The 20392-nt window shown below is 30.9% G+C and overlaps 1 protein-coding gene across 1 annotated transcript in view; it reads right to left on the bottom strand.

Moving 5' to 3' along the window:
• The window catches only part of LOC114334875 (ATP-binding cassette subfamily C member 4-like), a 202312-nt gene that overhangs the window by 115184 nt on the left and 66736 nt on the right, over nucleotides 1–20392 (bottom strand). The window contains exons 8-9 of the mRNA XM_050647075.1: nucleotides 16248–16413; nucleotides 8014–8234 (exon numbers count right to left, since the gene is read on the bottom strand). Of these exons, the coding sequence (XP_050503032.1) occupies nucleotides 8014–8234; nucleotides 16248–16413 (387 nt within the window). The remainder of the gene's footprint in view (nucleotides 1–8013; nucleotides 8235–16247; nucleotides 16414–20392) is intronic.

Below are 20392 nucleotides of genomic sequence, written 5' to 3'. Positions count from 1 at the left end.
AATTAATATCTTTATCAAACCTTTGCGGAAACAGTAATATAAATGAAAATTTTTCGCAAACTGAGTTATCAACATATTAATAATACTCGTCTTTCTCTGAGGACCCAAAAGTCAGTATTGCAACTCTTCCTTTATTTAATTAAAATATTATACTTATTTTTTATACAGTGAGCACGTAAAGGTTGGAATAAATTTATTTTCTCGAGAATAGACGATTTTGGAAAAAATCCCGAAACAGGTAAATTTTTATTTTTAAATTACGACTTTTTGGCATATATATCATACTAGTGATGTCACCCATTTGGGCGTGATGACGTCATCGATGATTTTTTTAAGTGAGAATAGGGGTCGTGTCATAGCTCATTTGAAAGGTAATTCAGTTCTCTATTCAGTAATATAAACATTAACAATATTATTTATACAGGGTGTCGAAAAAAAAATTTTTTTTGAATTAAATTTATTGACATAAAAAGAACAATATGTGTAATTTATTTAATTCAAAATACATTTTACTGCTCTCAGAAAACAGAAAAAAATGTTTATTAAAAAAATTGCTTTTCGCTTAAATTAAGTGCTCAAATTGTCAAGAGGCAGGCTGCTTTGAATTTGCAAAAAACAATATTTATTTGTCAAATAAAGATTTTTTCGTGTTTTCTGATAGCAGTAAAATGTATTTTGAATTAAATAAATTAGACAGATTCTTCTTTTGATGTCAATAAATTTAATTAAAAATTTTTTTTTGACACCCTGTATAAATAATTATATTAATGTTTATAGTTTATATTACTGAATAGATAATTGAATTACCTTTCAAATGAGCTATGACACGACCCCTATTCTGATTTAAAAAAATCATCGATGACGTCATCACGCCCAAATGGGTGACGTCACTAGTATGATATATATGCCAAAAAATTGTAATGTAATAATAAAAATCGACCTGTTTCAAGATTTTTTTCCAAAGTTGTCCATTCTCGAGAAAATGAATTTATTCCAACCTGTCCGTGCTCACTGTATAAATACAAAACCAAATAAACTTTATTAACAAATACCTAAATAAAACTTTATTGATTTATAAAACCAAATAAACAATATGTTTGTTCTAGCAAACAGTCAAACTAGTCAGAAACCGTCAGCAAACAGTTGGTCAGTGAGAGAATGTAATACCATTGTTTATCTACACAGTTGGTCTAGTTATACAATGGTAATACAGTCGCCAGTGCTATCCACTCTACTCGCGCTGGTCCACTATTCGCTGATGGTTTCGAACCGTTTGAAACTGATGTTTTCAAAACTCGCTGTCAATGTAAATAAATCAATAAACTGTCACTGGTATTGAAAATTATAAACGTTAAAATTTATAAGCTAAGACATTCGATATTGTTTATCCTTATTGTGATTTCTATGGAAAAGCGGCTTAATTTTGCGATACTAGTCTCTGTGAGTTAAAAAGAGACCTAGTATAAAAGGTAGTTTGTGAATAATTTCGTGCATGGGAAAAGTTACATTGAAAGTCCAATATGATTATCCTATGTATGTTGAAGATCGAAAATTTTCTCACCAAGGTAATGAACTCATTTGTTCAAAAAGAAATGAAGAGAATTATTTAAAGTGAATTTAAGATAAAATAAAATTTAGAACAATTCAATGAAACTTATATGCAGTGCCGGTTTATGCACTGGGCGCTTGGGGCAGGCGCCCAGGGGCCCGGGCGCCGGAGGGGCCCGTAGAGACCCGTTCCTTTTCTTAATAAAAAAAGTTTAGTCCGCTAAATAATCTACATATTTTCCAAAATGGAAAAAAAAAAGACGACGAAATACCTGCGATTTCGAAATGGTCTGATTTTAAGACTGATGACTTTCTAAAAACTGTGAACTTTTAAACCAAAGAGTGATTTTAAACCAAGGGGTGAGAAAATTGTAAAACAATGTACCAAGATGGAGACAAACCTTATTATAGAAGATTAAATAAAAGCAACTTTTATAGAGGAAAACCCAATGAAAGGAAAGAAAATAGAGAGCTTGGCTAATATACGACGCAAGTGTTTATTGTTTCCCGTGCAAATTTTTTTCAATTGAAAAAATAGTTAACTGATTTTGGACGGATTCGCTGGAAACATTTGAATAGTTTGCTCAAATCTCACGAAGAAAGTAAATTTCATCTGAACTCTATGGTTACATTAAGAAAGTAAATTTTATCCAAACTCTATGGTTACATTAAGAACAAGATCATCATTAATTGGAGTTATAGTTATAGACGCTGGCTTGAAAGAGTAAGTAGAACGCGAAGCTGACTATTGGATAAGCTTCATAAGAAGAGTTGTTTTCACTACCAAATTACTTGCTTCTCAAGGATACAATGAGGATTTAACAAGTCGTCATAAAGGAAATTACTTAAGTTGTCTTGTATACTAGGCTAAATTTCACTACTTTTTAGCTGAGCATTTACAACGGAATGCGAATAAATGAAAAAGTTAAATTAGCTATCTGTATCACTAAATTTGCAATGAATTCTTGGAAGTAATGAAATCAAAACTTGTACTCTTTTGACACTTTTGACTCTGTAAATGCTTTAGTTAAAAACTAGGGATCTATCATTTATCAAATCTATTTTTTCCAGTTAAGCAATAACAGAGACGAAAAATTAGCAATTAAAAATGAAGCCAAGACACTGCAGAATAAAATGGATACCTTTGAGACAGTTCTATTCACACTGATTTGGACAAAAAATTTGCAACGAGGTAATGCAACAAGCAAAACGTGAACGTGAAGAAACTGTGGACTTAAGCGTGTCAATTGAAGTAGAATTAATGACATCTATTTTGAGATTTGTTGAAGACGTAAGAAATAATATTTTAAGGGAAGTTGAACTAGAAGCCAAAAATATTTTTTACGAAGACGTGGATATCTCAAACATATTCTATACAACTGACCTTCAAAGAACAAAGAAGAACAAAACATTTTTCGATGAAGCAGGTGAAAGTGAAACAATTCAAGAGGAAAGAAAGATTCGGAATTGAAGTATTTAATGTTATATGCTACAATAATTACTCAAGTTCTTTTAAAGAGAATTAAATGCTACAAAGATGTTACATCAGCTGTTAGATGTTTTTCTACGCTAAATAAAGAAGCAGTCAAGACGTCAATTAATACTTTATGTGTGAAATATAAAAAAGGTATTGATAAAACCAAAGAGAATTTGCATAGTGAAATTACTCATTCTATAACATGCCTATAATATAGTGGACTCACGCAGATGACATTGATCTCGTTGGAGACTCCATATTGTCCACAAAAGACATTTTCAACAAGGTGGAAGGAGCAACAAGCAAAGTAAAGCTGAGGATTATTGAAGAGACGACGAAATATATGTGTATAAATAGATCGACACGAAGAGACAGGATAGGACAAAATGTGACGGTCAACACCTTTAACTTCGAAAGAGCACAACGTTTTAAGTATCTGGGGGCCATAATTACAGCTGACAACGATGTTACTAAAGAAATAAAAGACAGAATCCAATCAGCAAATCGCTGTCTATTCGCACTGGATAAGCTTATAAAATCAAAAAATCTTACAAGAAGTTCCAAGATCAAAATCTATAAATCTATCGTCAGACCTGTACTAACATATGGTTGCGAAACGTGGACCATGACCAAATCAAACGAAGAAAAGCTCAGACGTTTTGAACGAAAAATACTTTTGGACTAAGATGGGCAGGCCACGTGCACAGACTTCATAACGAGAGACTTGCAAGACTGGTATGGGAGGAGATTCCTACTGACAAAAGACCACTCGGACGTCCCAGAATGCGATGGAGAGATAACATCCAAGCAGATCTCCGAAAAATGAATATCCCATTTGACCCTAGGTTGATGGAAGACCGAAGAAATTGGAAGAAAGTTGTACAGTCAGCCAGGACCCACCCAGGGTTGTAGCGCTACGTGATGATGATAGCATGCCAAAAGTTGAATAAATTTATAAAATTTGGTGTCATCCAGGATGTAAGGATTGTAGGCAACATTTCCAAGTATTTTACCTTTACTGCAAGTTTATTTCACGATACCAACTTCTACTGTGTCAGGCGAGCGGTCTTTTTCGGCTTTAAAAAGAATAAAAATATATTTAACGCTAAATTTGGGTCAAGAAAATCTAGGCGCATATCACTATTGTATTATAGGAAATGTTGGAGCAACTAAATTGTGATAGTATTATATGACAGATTACTAATGCCTAGTCAAGAAAAAGTCATCTAATCTTTGTCATATGTATTTTTTTAAATATATTTTTTTGTTTGTCATGCGTTGTTTTGTGTAACTTTCTGTTTTTTTATATATTTTTGAATGTACTTTTTCGAATATTTTTTACATTTACTATTCTTCTTCTTCTTGTTTGGTTTAAAAAAATATTGTATGGATTGATATTGTATGAATGAAAATATTGTAAGTTACAATAAATACATTTATTTTCTTGTTAAAAAAACTGACAACGAATCACAATTAAGGGGGCCCCTAAATATTTAGCGCCCAGGGCCCGAAGTTAGGTTAAACCGGCACTGCTTATATGATATGGAAAACTTACGATATTTATATTTACAAACATTAAACTCCCTATCAAGAAGGTCTTATCAATAAATTAGTATAACGTCAATTTCCAATCAGTCTGTTTCCTGCTGTCTCCAAGCACATTAATCATGAAATTAAAGCAAAGAGGGAGGCCAAATCTAATATAAAAAAAAATTAAATCTTTAAACGTCGACTTTAATGTAGCCTAGATGGCTTAAATGTTGTAATTAAAAGGTCATGTGATCAAATTCTGTGACTAGTTTCAACTTTTTTAGATTTGGAGTAAGTAACCACATGTTTTAATTTTATAAACTTTTCAACAGTCAAAATTTAAACTTTTCAGTAGTATAATACAATGGTTTATTTATTTATAGGTTTAATCTGATGATGGTCTGATAAAACCAAAAACGTTTGTGATGTACTTTGATTCCAACTTGGATCTTTTTAGAACAGAAATTTAATATAATTATATACCATCTACAGAGGAAGATTTTTACTTCTTAAGTAATCTATGGTTTTATTATTTATGCATTTTAATCTTTCTAGTGGGATTTGGTCTGGAGATACTGCTTTGCCAATTTTGCTGTTTTTTTCAAAAGAATGATTATGATCTAGAATATGAAATGCGTACGTAGAATCTGTTTTTCTATCATTGAAAGCCCTTTTGTGTTCTGCTATACGTTTGTTAAAGGTTCTCCCAGTTTGGCCGATGTAAATTTTTTGACAAGCACCACATGTCAGTTTTTATACATCGCTCTGTAATTGCTTTTTCTTTGACTCTTATTGTTCTTAATGTATTCGCTTAAGTTGTTGTTTGTTCTGAAAGCTGGTGATATTTCTTTCATTTTTATATGTTTAGAGCAGAGAAGGTACTAGTTTTTTCTCTGGTGGTGTGACAACTAATTTCAGGGCTTTCTTGTGTACTTTTAAGTTTAAAATTTTGTTTATTGTTTGTTCCAAATTTCTATCAGTCACATAGCTGTATTTATTGTATAACTCCAACTTGCTGTTTGATAACTAATTTTTGAAAGGTTGGTTCAAATTTATTCGCTTAAAGGCAATCATGCATTAACACGTGTTCTTAAAGAACAGTAAATATGTAGTCCGTTCTTTAACGGTAAAATATTGCAAAACCTCTAAATTTTAAAGAACCGCTTGGATTGACATGAAATTTGGCATACACATAGCTAACAAGTCAAAAAAAAAGTGATATTGTGCCGATATGCGCTTTTGCCCTGGGGGTGGTTTTAACCCCCTCTTTGGAACCTCCTTGACTGACTGGTCGCTTTACTGGACTACGGCAACTTCTATCTTTCGCTTCTACAGCTTCTGAGCTAAAACCACCTTCTAACCCCATCCACTGGCAACTTTGCCTCTCCACACATCACCTAATATTCAAAGCTTACACAATCTCCCCACACTCCTGAAAAGGAGGATCCTTCACCCTGAAGAGGCTTAAGCCTAAACGGGGTATAAATAACGAGTTTTCATTCATTCACCCCCTCTTGGGGGTGAAAAAAATATTCGTCTAAAGAAAGTCAGGAAATGGATAAACTGGATAATTTTAAGTAACTTTTGTTCTATAGAGTTTTTTCACTAAGTCAATACTTTTCGAGTTATTTGGCAGTGAATATGTTCATTTTTTCAACAAAATAACCACGCTTTTAGACGGTTTTTCGCAAATAACTCAAATAGTAAGTATTTTGTCAAAAAGACATTCTTAGCAAAAATATAGTCTGTAAAAAATTTAAAAAAATGGTGTATACATCACGTCTCTACACCTAGTAGAAGCAGAGGTATAGCTAATGAAAAATAGGTTCATATTGGTCAAATTCCAAATGGAATACTTTAACGTGAAATATCCAAAAATGAAGCACATTTCGAAGAAAACTCATTACAACTTATTTAAAGTGTTTAAAAAAAGCTTCATTTTTGTTTTATAAAAAAAATTCTAGCATCAAAATTAAACAAGGTACGCTCAAAATAAAGTTAGTCCCTTTTGGTTTTGGTAAAAAAATCGAGAAAATCACCCCCTAATGAGTATCTTAAATGAACTTAATCGTTACGACTTCACAAGTTTCTTGTCTCGTGTATATATTGTTTATATGATCTGTAAGTTTCATCGGTTCAAAGTCCTTATTATTGAAAGGGCTGTAGTTAAAAGGAGTTGAACGAGTCACTGATCACGAATGTATGCAAATTTAGCAACACCAAATCTTAATCAATTTTTGTCTAGCAGAAAAACAAAAAAATACATGATATTTAGAAAAGCAAATCTGACTTTTTTCGTTTTTCGAGATTTTTGGTATCTCTAACAACTTTTAAGTTATTTTGAAAAAAAGCATATTTTTCAAAATTTAAATTTTTAAAAATTTTATTTTGAAACCAAATTTTTTCAAAAATACGCACTTTGAATCGATAAAACTTACAGATCATATAAACACAACATAAGTAAAATAATTTGTGGAGCGGTAACGATTAATTTCATTTAAGTTGCTAATTAGGGGTTGGTCTTCCCGATTTTTTTTTGCAAAAACAAAAGGGACCAACTTTATTTTAAGCGTAACTTGCTTAAATTTAATGCTAGAAACTTTTTGTAAAAACAGAAATAAAGCTTTTTTTAAACACTTTAAAAAAGTTATAATGGGTTTTCCCCAAAAAGTGCTTAATTTTTTGGATATTTCACGTCGAAATATTCTATTTGAAATTTGGTAAATATGAATCTAGATTTCATTGGCTATAACTCTGATTCTACGAGATCCAGAGACCTAACGCCGACACCATTTTTTTTTTAATTTTTAATAAGCTATATTTTTACTAAGAACATTTTTTTCGACAAAATACTTACTTTTTGATTTATTTGCGAAAAATCGTCAAAAATGTGGTTATTTTGTTGAAAAATGAACATATTCACTCGCAAATAACTCGAAGTGTTGACTTGGCGAAAAAGCTCTATAGAACAAAAGTTACTTAAAATTAGTCAGTTTACCCATTGCCGGACTTATTTTGGATATATTTTTTTCACCCCCAAAAGGGGTGAAAGCCACCCCCAGGGCAAAAGCACACATCGGCACAATATCACTTTTTTCTTTGACATGTAAGCTATACGCACGCCAAATTTCATGTCAATCCAAGCGGTTCTTTAAAATTTAGAGCAAAAACCGTGAAAGAATGGACTAAAATAGTTTTATAGTAAAATGATTGAAGTGCGCCTAAATCGTTTAGTAGTAATGCAAACTCCATTTTTTCATTAATTTAATAATACAGACATAGTTGTCAGCTTTACAGTGAAATATACTTTAATCGTTTTACCATCAACAATACCACTTAATTATGCGAATTTAGACTACTTAGCTTATATTTTTATAAAGGTGCACTTAAATTCTTTTACTTTTAATCCCTTCATATGTTTTATCATGTTAATGTAGATATTTATTATAAATACTTACTTATGTCTATTATATGGTTGTCCACAAAGAATATTACTTTTAACGGTAGAAGGAAAAAGCCAGGGTTTTTGACTCGCGTAGGAAATCGTGCCCACTACATCCACTCTTCCTGAATACGGTGTTAACTCCTTTAGTAGCATTTGTAAGAAAGATGTTTTTGCGGATCCTGGAAGTCCAAAAATACAATTTAAACTAGTAGGCTTAATTCTCAGGTTGATGTCCTACAAAATGATTTGCGTTAAATTAAAATATTTATAAAGATTAAATAAGAACTAAATAGTCGATTTTTTGCCTCTAAAGAATGGCTCAAGCTTTCAACCGAACTTTGAAAAATTGACATTGTTCAATGATACCAGCAAATTTTTTAAAGTTATGGTGGAGGTACTTGCACTACCGCCATAACTGTAAAAAACGCTGGACGGAAGGGCCGACCGAGAACTTTATGGTACCGATCTATAATATTATCGTTATCGTACTAGATACTGGCATTCTATAAAAATATCCAAGTTGCTGGGTATTTTGATATTTTAGAGACACCCTGTATACTTGAAAATATTTTATGGTTCTACGCATTATTAATTCCTGCAAATTTTATAAAAAAAATTTGTAAAATTTTCAATAGATTTTGAGAAAATGTTCGATGCCATATTTCTGGGAACACTCTATATATTATTGCATAAATCAATAACTTGATTGAAATCAAGTTTCATTCGTTTGGGTAAAAATTTGCAAAAATGGGCCCTAAATAACTTTTGGCCCCCCTTTGAGACATTTCTTTTGAAAGTTTAGTTTCTCTACAAAATTGTTTTAAACTTACTCATACCGAATTTCATCGAAATCAGCCCAGTAGTTTTTGCTGGGTGGTGGCTACATACATACATACATACGTACGTACATACTTCCGACATGTTTTATTATTTGCTTTTTACCGAAATTCATCGAAATCAGCCAAGTAGTTTTTGCTGGGTGGTGGCTACATACATACATACATACGTACGTACATACTTCCAACATGTTTTATTATTTGCTTTTTACACTAAGAGCGACTCAAAATGTCGAGCAAAAATGAAATTTGATTTTTTTTCCTACACGATCCTATAATTTTATTTATTATACTGCGTATGTATGTAGTACGAAAAAGTCAAAATTGCCTAGGCTGTACTAAATTACTGATTTCATAAAAACTTGATCCCTAATTTATATGCAAGAAAATTTTTGACTATACTTAATTTACAATCAAGATGCAGTAGATATAAACAAACCAAGACACGTTAAATGCTACTAGGAGTTCTCCTGAATCATAATTTACAATGTATACAGGGTGTTAGTAAATAAGTATAAAAAATTTTAAGGGCTAATCCTACATGAAAAATTAATACCAGTTTGCTCTATAAACATATGTCCGCAAATGCTTAGTTTCGGAGATACGGGGTGTTGAAATTTTTATTTCAAACTGCCAATTTATTTATTGCTCTTAGACCAGTTGAGCTATAAAAATGAAATTTGGTGAGTTTTAGGAAGTAGTTATTACAAATTTTTTGACATACAATTTAGAATTTTGTATTCATCACTGGCGCGCCTACGGGCAATGGTCTGAATTATTTTAAAGAAAAAAATAGTACGAGATATTTCGAATTAAAAATTATTTTTATATTCCACGTCTAATTTATGATAAAAAACCTTTCTTGACTTTTTTTCATATGATGCACCGTTTTTATGCAGAAAAATAAAACATCTTTGCGCGTATTTTTCATTTCTTAATACATCATCAAGAACTATCCAATATAATAATACTAAACTAGAACAATAACAGAAAATATTACTAATAAGATTTCAACTAGGTGCAAAGCTGCAAGAAATGTTTAAAATAATCTCCTTTGCAGATAACGGAAGAATTTTATATTCATCATTGGCGCGCGTACGGGTAATGGTCTGAATTTTTTTAAGAAAAAAATAGTACGCCACTGAGATATGTCAAACTAAAAATCATTTTTGAATTTCTCGTTCAATTGACGACAAAAAATCTTTCTTTCCTTTTTTTCATACGAGGCGCCGTTTTTATACAAAAAATAAAACATCTTAATTACCAAGTATTTGAGGTAGTTTCCATATGCATAGAAACTTAGTTCAAATACTTTGTAAACGTTAAGATGTTTAATTTTTTTTGCATAAAAACGGCGCCGCATATGAAAAAAAGGCAAGAAATATTTTTTGTCGTCAATTGAACGAGGAATTCAAAAATGATTTTTAGTTTTATATATCTCAGTGGCGTACTATTTTTTTCTTAAAAAAATTCAGACCATTACCCGTACGCGCGCCAATGATGAATATAAAATTCTTCTGTCACCTCTGTAAAGGAGATCATTTTAAACATTTCGTGCAGCTTTGCACCTAGTTGAAATGGTATTAGTAGTATTTTCTGTTATTGTTCTAGTTTAGTATTATTATATTGGATAGTTCTTGATGATGTATTAAGAAATGAAAAATATGCGCCAAGATGTTTTATTTTTCTGCATAAAAACGATGCATCATATGAAAAAAAGGCAAGAAAGGTTTTTTATCATAAATTAGACGTGGAATTTAAAAATAATTTCTAATTCGAAATATCTCAGTGGCGTACTATTTTTTTTTAAATAATTCAGACCATTGCCCGTAGGCGCGCCAATGATGAATACAAAATTCTTAATTGTATGTCATAAAATTCGTAATAACTACCTCCTAAAACTCACCAAATTTCATTTTCATAGCTCAACTGGTCTTAGAGCAATAAATAAATTGGCAGTTTGAAATAAAAATTTCAACACCCCGTATCTCCGAAACTAAGCATTTGCGGACATATGTTTATAGAGCAAAATGGCATTAATTTTTCATGTAGAATTAGCCCTTAAAATTTTTCATACTTATTTACTAACACCCTGTATAAATCCCAAATCATGATTTCCAAAGTTGATACATTGTAAATTATGATTCGGGAGTGCTCCTAGTAGCATTTAACGTGTCTTGATTTGTTTATTTCTACTGCATCTTGATTGTAAATTTAGTATAAGTATTTAAAAATCTTATCTTAGGACTAGCATAATTTTGCAAATTTGCATATTTTTTGTGGAACATGGATTGTAAATTAACTATTTTTAATGTGAAATAAGCCACAATATTACTAAAAAATGATTTTATTAACGTTTAGACGTCCAAGTCGGATGCCGTTGTCAAAATACAAAAAATATTAATATTAAACAAAAATGATGTTGCTTAGTAAAAAATTCTTCTAATAATTTATTTAATGTGACTCATTTATATCGGCATTTCAGATATATATTATACATTTTAAAGTAAAAGACTTTAAAAAGAATTTTTTACTAAGCAACAAAATTTTTGTTTAATATTCATATTTTTTGTATTTTGACAACGGCCTCCGATTTGGAGGTCGAAACTTTAATAAAATTATTGTTTTAGTAAAATTGTGACTTATTTCCCATTAAAAATAGTTAATTGCAAAAATGCCACAAGAAAATAGCTTCAGAATAAAATTAAGAGGAAACAGTAGCGATCAACAGGTAGCGAAAACGCGTTCCAAGATTACGGCTGTAATTTTGAATATTTTTTCGAGATACAGTCGAACCCGCTTATTGGAATAGCCTTCGTGCCAGGCAAAAATATTCTTATAACCGGGATATTCTAATAACCGATCACTGGTGGCTAGTCCAAATAAGTGTACCGAATATACGTAATAATGGTATTTACATACTATGCCAATATGTAGTTTAACACACTATGCCAATTTATATATGTACCTATATGGCTTTAGGTCTTTTGATGTCAATTATACAGTAGTGTAACTACTACTTATCTATGTATTAAATACCAAATTACATTATATATTGCGTATGTGAATGAATACAGTAATCAATATGAAAAGTAATTGAAATATTTGCAATATGTAGATTTGTAAATATTTTCGTATTAAAATGTAAATAATAAAATTACTTATTATTTTTTGAGAAATCATCGGTAATTATAGCTTTAAGGTCATCCTTAATCCATTGGCGACAGGAAATGAATTGTTACATTATTCAACCTCACGTAGGGTTAAAGTAAGATCTTTTCTTTTCGAATTTAGCAAAGCCAAGATTCACTTCTTGCAAACAAGTAGGTACTCTTTGGGTGAATTCTAAATAAACTGCTTCTAACAATTTATAACAGTGTTGTAACAGTAAAAAGTATTTGGTAATATGTATGTATAATAGAACTTTGTAGACAAATATAAATTACTTTATGACCCATGACTTTGTCGGCTAAAGATCGAATTGGTACTTGTACCAAAGTAATAAATATTTATTACCTACTTATTAAGAAACCCTAATAATATAAACCAGCTTTACAGGTGTTATACAGGCCCTTGACGACAGACCATAATACCAAACATAATTTAAATTTTTTGTAAATTGTGCAAAAAATTTATTGGATGACCTAAAAAATATTCTATTAAGAAGTATTGTTTAATTAGAACATATTCCAATAAACGGATAAATTTATTAAGGGGGGAATGAAAACGTTTCGGGACCCCGAATTTCTATTCCATAAACCGGGATATTCCTATAACAGGGATTCTAATAAGCGGGTTCGACTGTATTTGGCACACGTATTCGTAATATAATAAAGAATGGCGGTACAGAGCCCAATTTGAAAAATATATTAATATGTGCAAATTACTCTGTAATTAAATAGACTATTAAGAAAACGAGCCTGTACCGCCATTAAGAAGAACAAAAAATACACTTTCTTCAAATAAACTTTTATCCGATGCCTAGATTTTGTGTCATTTTGGAACTACTAATGAAATAAAAAATTTTAGTAATTCCAAAATGACACAAAATCTAGGCATCGGATAAAAAAGTTTATTTGAAGAAAGTGTATTTTTTTGTTCTTCTTAATGGCGGTACAGGCTCGTTTTTTAATATTGTATTTAATTACAGAGTAATTTCCACATATTAATATATTTTTCAAATTGGGCTCTGTACCGCCATTCTTTATTATATTACGAATACGTGTGCCAAATATCTCGAAAAAATATTCAAAATTACAGCCGCAATCTTGGAACGCGTTTTTGCTACCTGTTGATCGCTACTGTTTACTCTTAAGAAACTGGATTGTAAAATTTTTATGCAAAAACGACTTAACCGATCCTAATTAAATTCAGCACATGTTTTACTCACATTATATAGTGTTTCTAGGCTTAATATGAAGGTTGTACATTATGTGTAGAGGTTGAAAAAATCTAAAGAAGAAACTCCATTCTTTTGCACTTTTTTCTCAATTATGGCTATTTTTAAACAGTAAACATTAAATTTTCAAACTCTAGCTCTAGCTAGTCAAATATTGTGTAAAATTGAAAAACGAACATTTTACCTTATAATATAAATATATTTTTTGTTAGAGTAGTCTGTCGAGTTAGGTAAACATGTGAGTGCAAAGAGCAAACATTTTCGATTTTTTTTCAGATTTTGTTAAATAAAAAATTAAGCACAAGGTTTACGACTGACGCATAGCATGATTATTGATACAAGGTACATCGTAAAGTGTTTCCAGTACAAAAATAAACTCTTATGAAAATTGTCGAATTTAAAACGGATCCCGAATGGACTATATTCTAATAGGTCACATGAGAAAAATACGCAGTCTGTCAAATAGCAATAGCTTTAAATTACTATACCCTGTTTTTAAACTAGGAAAAATAAAGTCAAAAAACAGATTCACACCAATAGTGCAGCCGATATGTGAAACAATTGTGCATTTAATGAAAGAAGTATATAATTTGGACCACATATACTGCACATATAAAGGTTCAAATTTAGATATGAGGCCATCTCAGATTTTGCCATTTACAAAAATGGCGGGGATTCAAAATGGCGACTATACATTGTGACTGATAGCACGATAACTTTTGAACGAGACTTCAGATTTCAACCAAATTAGGTATATAGGTTCTTTTTTATGTATAAGATCGGGGTCTTGAACCGGAAGAGTCGGTTTACTAGAAGTTGTGTTTTCCTGGTTTTTATGTAAAAATTTGCTGTTTTGTTTTCAATTCTTTCACCCTGTATGTATTAATTTTTCAAAAAGTTAATACAACCATTGAAAAGAGCGCACAAATATTTTTTAGGAAATATTTTTACGCTCGAAATATTTTTTAGGAAATATTTTTAACTTTTTAGTTATGTTAATTACCATTTAATAAATGCAAAACGTATCTTCACATGTACCTATATGCGGCAGATTTGTGCAAATATTATAAGAATTATTGTGAATTTAATGGTAGAAGCATATAATTTGGACCACATATACTACACATATAAAGGTTCAAATTTTGATACGAGGCCGTCTCAGTTTTTTTTCTTTTTGCAAAAATGGCGGGCATTCAAAATAGCGACTATACATATGTGACTAATAGCACAATAACTTTTGACCGAAACGTCAGATTTCAACCAAATTTGGTATATAGGTTCTTTTTTTTAATAATATCGAGGTCTTGAACCGGAAGAATCGGTTTACCAGAATTTTTTACCAGTGTTTTTACTGTTTTTTTATGTAATTATATGTTGTTTCTTTTTCAATTCTTTCACCATGTATATATAAATTTTTCAATAAGCAATAACGCCATTGAAAATAGTGTAAATATATTTTTTAGGGAATATTTTGAACTTTTCAGTTGTGTTAATTACCATTTAATAAATGCATAACATATGTTCCTGAGATGGCCTTATATCTAAATTTGAATCTTTGTATGTTGTAATTTGTGTGGTCCAAATTATATGCTTCTACGATTAAATCTACAATAATTCTTATATTATTATTTGCACGAATCTGCCGCACATAGGTACCTACATGTGAAGATAGGTTATGCATGTATTAAATGGTAATTAATATAACTAAAGAGTTCAAAATATTTCCTAAAAAATATTTTTACGCTCTTTTCAACGCTGGTAGCAGTTTTTGAAAAATTAATATATACAGGGTGAAAGAATTAAAAAGAAACAACATATTTTTACATAAAAAAAACAGTAAAAACACAAATTCTGGTAAACCGATTCTGCCGATTCAAGACCTCGATATTAATCATCAAAAAAAGAACCTGTAGGTATACCAAATTTGGTTGAAATCTGACATATCGTTCAAAAGTTATCATGCTATTAGTCACATATGTATAGTCACCATTTTAAATGCCCGCCATTTTTGTAAAAGGAACAAAAACTGAGATGGCCTCGTATCTAAATTTGAACCTCTATATGTGTAGTATATGTGGTCCAAATTATATGCTTCTACCATTAAATGCACAATAATTGTTATATTATTTGCACGAATCTACCGCATATAGGTACATATGAAGATACGTTTTGCACTTAATAAATGGTAATTAACATAACTAAAAAACCGTATTAACTAATTGAAAAATTAATAAATAGGTGAAAGAATTGAAAAGAAAAACAACATGTTTTTACATAAAAACCAGGAAAAACACAATTTCTGGTAAACCGATTCTTCCGGTTCAAGACCTCGATCTTACACATCAAAAAAGGAAACTATATACCAAATTTTGTTGAAATCTGAAGTCTCGTTCAAAAGTTATCGTGCTATTAGTTACATTTGTATAGTCGCCATTTTGAATCCCCGCCATTTTTGTAGAAGGCAAAATCTGAGATTGCCTCCTATCTAATTTTGAACCTTTATATGTGTAGTAGATGTGGTCCAAATTATATGCTTCTATCGTTAAATGCACAATTCTGATAATATTTGCACTAATCTGCCGCAGTACAAATAATGTCTCTAGAAAAATCAACAGATTCGTCTTCTTTTTTGGTTGATCATCTCGGCATTCGACGGTAATCCATAAATATGATAACTATTATACTAATACGTCGCTAAATAGTTCAAAAACAACTGTTTTTTATAAGTTACCTAAATGCAAACTAAAAATCTAAATAATAAAGAAATAACGCAGAAAACAGAAAAAATTGCCTACAGAACTGAATTAACCTATGAAGTTTAAAAGCTAATAGTGCCAAAATTTCATAAATATCAATAGTGTCAAAATTTCATAATTCATTGAAGTAAACCTGGCTGCAATTTACCAATTACAAACAAGAATTACGGCGCGGTAAATTTGAATCGCTCCTCCTAGTTTAAAAAGGAGGTATAGTAAATTAAAAGAGATTTTACTTGTAATAATTCATAATTACTTGTAATACAAGTTGAGCTCCCCATTTTGCACTAGCATTTGTAACAATAATTGATCCTGGTTTTTTAATTGCTTTCGTACAATTTATTATTTTTAGTTGTTCCCCCTTTTCTTCCATTGCAAGAAAATCTTCTATTCTTCTAATTGATGCCTTAGCTTCCACAAATCTATAAAAAATTTGAGTTATGACCTATGATAGAATGAATGAGTTGGGACTTACCAACTACAGAAATGAACTATGTATATATATGAAAATCAGATATACACACACCCAAACTTATATGGAATCACCATGAATCACCAAGGGAAAGTCGCCAAAAGTAATAACGGCTCTCCAAGATCGTTTAATTGTCCAGTCAGCTAGAAGACATCCAACCATTTCCGACTTGCAGCTCCAAAGGCAGGTTTTGGAAGCTAAGGTGTAACTGTTTCAGTTGAAACGATGAGAACAAGAGTTCGTACCAAGAAGTATACAGCAGGAGACAGTTATGGGTTCCCGAGTTATCCAGGCAGAACAAGATTGATCGCCTAAATTGGTGTCTTCACCACCAGAACTGGAACATTGGGAATTGACAAAATGTGATATTTTCAAAAAAGTCAGGATTTGTGTAAAATCAGATGACCCACGAAATCGTGTACTTAGAGGTCGAGAAAGACAAGCAAGAACAAAAACTGTCAGATCTGTTCACAAATATACAAGGGGAAGTGTAATGTTCTGGAGAGGAATTGTGATCCGTAAAAAAACTCCTTTAATTTTCATATATTCAACTTTAACTGCTCACCGGTATGCTGATAACCTGTAGTCAGGCTCTGGAGAGGTGCAACAGGAGAAAATTTAATTTTCATGCATGATAATGGAGCTCCACATACCATTAGAGTGCCTAAAGACATCATTGAAGCAAAGGGTATCCCTTGTTTGGAGTGGCCTGCTTGCTCACCTGAGCTTAATCCTATAGAGTATTTGTGGGATATGCTTAAAAGAAAAAACTCGCCGGGATAATCCAAAAAACACCGCACGGCTAGTACAAGCTGCTCTTAAAAGATGGAGCAACCTACCACAACAAAATGTTGATAATTTGATTAGGTGCGTTCCTACGCAGACTGAAGCTTGGATAAGGACTAGAGGTGATAACACTGACCACCAAAAAATACAAAAAAAAAATAAATAAAAACAATTTAAACATTATTCGTTTTACATTGAAATTTTGTATGCTATTGATTTTAAGACAACTACTTTAAATTTGTTTGTTAAATACTTTATTGTTTTATTTAATTGTTATGTATTTGTTATTAAATTGCTTTAAAATAAATATTGTTTGATTTCGTCTCTTCATTTTTTAAATTCGCACGAAACAGTAAGAACTATCAGATGATTCCATATAACTCTAGGGTGTGTGTACTTAATGTATAAGAAGAGAAGAGGAGAGAGAAAACTAAAGCAATGTAAATGTTTAACATGACATAGTAACCTCTAAAATGAAATCGGGGATACCGAATATATGATGATTTCTGACGATATAGTACCCAGATACAGGTATAATATTCTTTTCTATAGTATTTTTACTACAAAAACGTTATTACGTAGGTCAAAATTTTTGACGTAAGAGAACTGTCAAAACATTAGAATGTGACTTTTCATTATTGCCGTGTTTATAATAAACATAGCAATAATGAAAAGTCACATTCTAATGTTTTGACAGTTCTCTTACGTCAAAAATTTTGACCTACGTAATAACGTTTTTGTAGTAAAAATACTATAAGTGTTCATTCTCAAAGGCAAAAACTTAGCGTTGAAGCTTAGTACATTGTGTCTATTTAGACTGAGAGCTCGGCCGAAAAATCATCATCATAAATAATATATGTAGTTTCTCCTGTGAAATACGTCCATTTTATATATAAGATCCCTTTCAGGCTGATACAGGAAGTAGCAATAAGGGGTGAAAGGTGAAAATTAGTGTAGTCACTAAAGGTTTTCACCTCCGATTTTATTAAACCTCCATCGATTTGCATGAACATTGGTGATTAGTTAGATGACACTCAAGATATAAAAGTGACATGGTGTCAACTTGCGCTTTTATCCTGGGGGTGGTTTCCACCCCTTCTCGGGGGTGAAAACAATTTTATTAAAATCATCCCTCAAATCAATAGAAGAACAAATTCTAAGCAAAATTTGTTATATTATGTTAGTAAAATAAATTAATATTTTTTTGAGTTTTAATTTTTCATGAAAAAATGCCTCGTTTAAAGCGGTTTTTCATAAATAACTCAAAAGCGATAACTCTTTTAAAAAAACTTATTTTTATTAAAATTTAAGCTCATAAAAAAACAAACAAATTTCTTACTTAAAAAACCTTTTACTATTAATTCAAAGTTAGTTATAGATAATTGAATGTATATTTTTTCGACGAGTAATACTCAAATCTAAGTATTCAAGCTTAACTAACGGGAAAACTATGCATTTTTTATGACATATACTTACAAAACACGTGTTAAAGTAGTCAGAAATATCTATCATATGAGCTCCCAAAGAAGGTGAAGGCATTAAAATTTATGCTCAAAAATGTTTCCAAATTTATGCTCTTAAAATGTTTCTAAAAAAATGTTATTATTTTTTTAGAATAACTCCATTAATTTTTATAATATCTGCTTTAGCTAAAAACCGTTCAAATATAATTTCAGGCGCTATAAAATAGTATTAAACTTAATCTTCTATATCCCTTTTTTTAAGATAAAAGGTTAACGGGCCCCGGTTACACGGTTCTCGCCGTAACATTGTTTTATGTTTTAAACGTTGCTATCTCGGTTATTTTCGTCCTAAAAAATAATAAAGAAGTCAAATATTTGCCAAAGAAATAACTAAAATGTGGTATTCTATCATTTTTTACGTACTTATATCAATTATTTTTGGAGTTGTTATCAAAAGAAAATTAAATTTACGAATTTAAAGAATTGAAAAATTATGATATTTTTAAAGCATTTTTATTTTTTTCAAAAATAAACGTTCCAAACCGGTTAAAATTTTTAGGTTATTAGCTAAAATAAAGAAAGTCTTATAGGGCCTACTATCAATTTTAATTTTTGTATTTTTGTAGAAATAGCTTTTGTGTTATTTTTCACTTTTTCCTAAATAATTCGAAAGGGTTCTCTTATTTTCATATTAACTTGCTTAGCTTTGATGCTATCAAATCCACCCGGAGCTCACTTGATAGATATTTCTAAAGTATTTTGACAAGTGTTTAGTAAGTATTTTTATCAAATTCATCGTTTTCCCTTATTTAAGCTTGAATACTTATAGCATAAGAGCTGTGAGACATTTTTGAGTAGCTATTTTAGTCAACCTGAATTTTTTTCAGGTGACTCTTCCATGACAGCCTAATACAAAAATGCCGGTCTGGCTGGAGATTAGCGGTTATTTTCCCCAAAAATCCCCCCAAATTTAAAAAAAGTGTACACATTTTTATTACAAAAAATATCATTGACGTGACTTTAAAGTAAATTTAAATAAGTATTCAAATATAAAGAAAATAAACAGGCCAGGCGATTTGAGGGCAATTTTAACTCTGCAAGATACTTGCATGGGCGCCCCAGGATTATTTTCAGGGGGTGCATCCGAACTTCAGAAGATTTCATCTGAATCTGTACATACTATTAACAAGTATAAAATATACAACTATACATGCATAGCTATGTACATTCCTTCAGGACAGGGAGGTGTAATTGTTATTTTGACAGGGTATTTTTTTAATATTAAAAATAAATATTCTAAAAAATACAGGTTTTTTTGTGAAATTTTCCAACTGCCAGGTGATTAAACAAATTACGCGTGCATGTAAATGAAAAGCGCTATAGGTAAGCAGCAGTGTGAGAAAGAGCGTACACCGATAGCTTTTTGCGCCCTATATTGTAACTGAGCGAGTCCGTTCGCTCAAGAAAAATCACGTGACCTGGCGATACCCATGTTGTTGTGCCTCGAAACGTTAGAGTAATTATTATATATTATAGTTTCTTGAGTAACTTTTTATTAATTAAAGGAAAATAATACGTACTATAAAATAGATTTTGCACATTTGATAGAAAAAGACAAATTTATTATTATAAATATATAGTCAGAAAAGTATAAAACTATAAACTAAATTAATTATGTGT

The sequence above is a fragment of the Diabrotica virgifera genome, chromosome 3 (assembly GCF_917563875.1).
Source record: "Diabrotica virgifera virgifera chromosome 3, PGI_DIABVI_V3a".
NCBI classification, from domain to species: domain Eukaryota; kingdom Metazoa; phylum Arthropoda; class Insecta; order Coleoptera; family Chrysomelidae; genus Diabrotica; species Diabrotica virgifera.
This window is presented reverse-complemented; position numbering and strand designations above follow the sequence as displayed.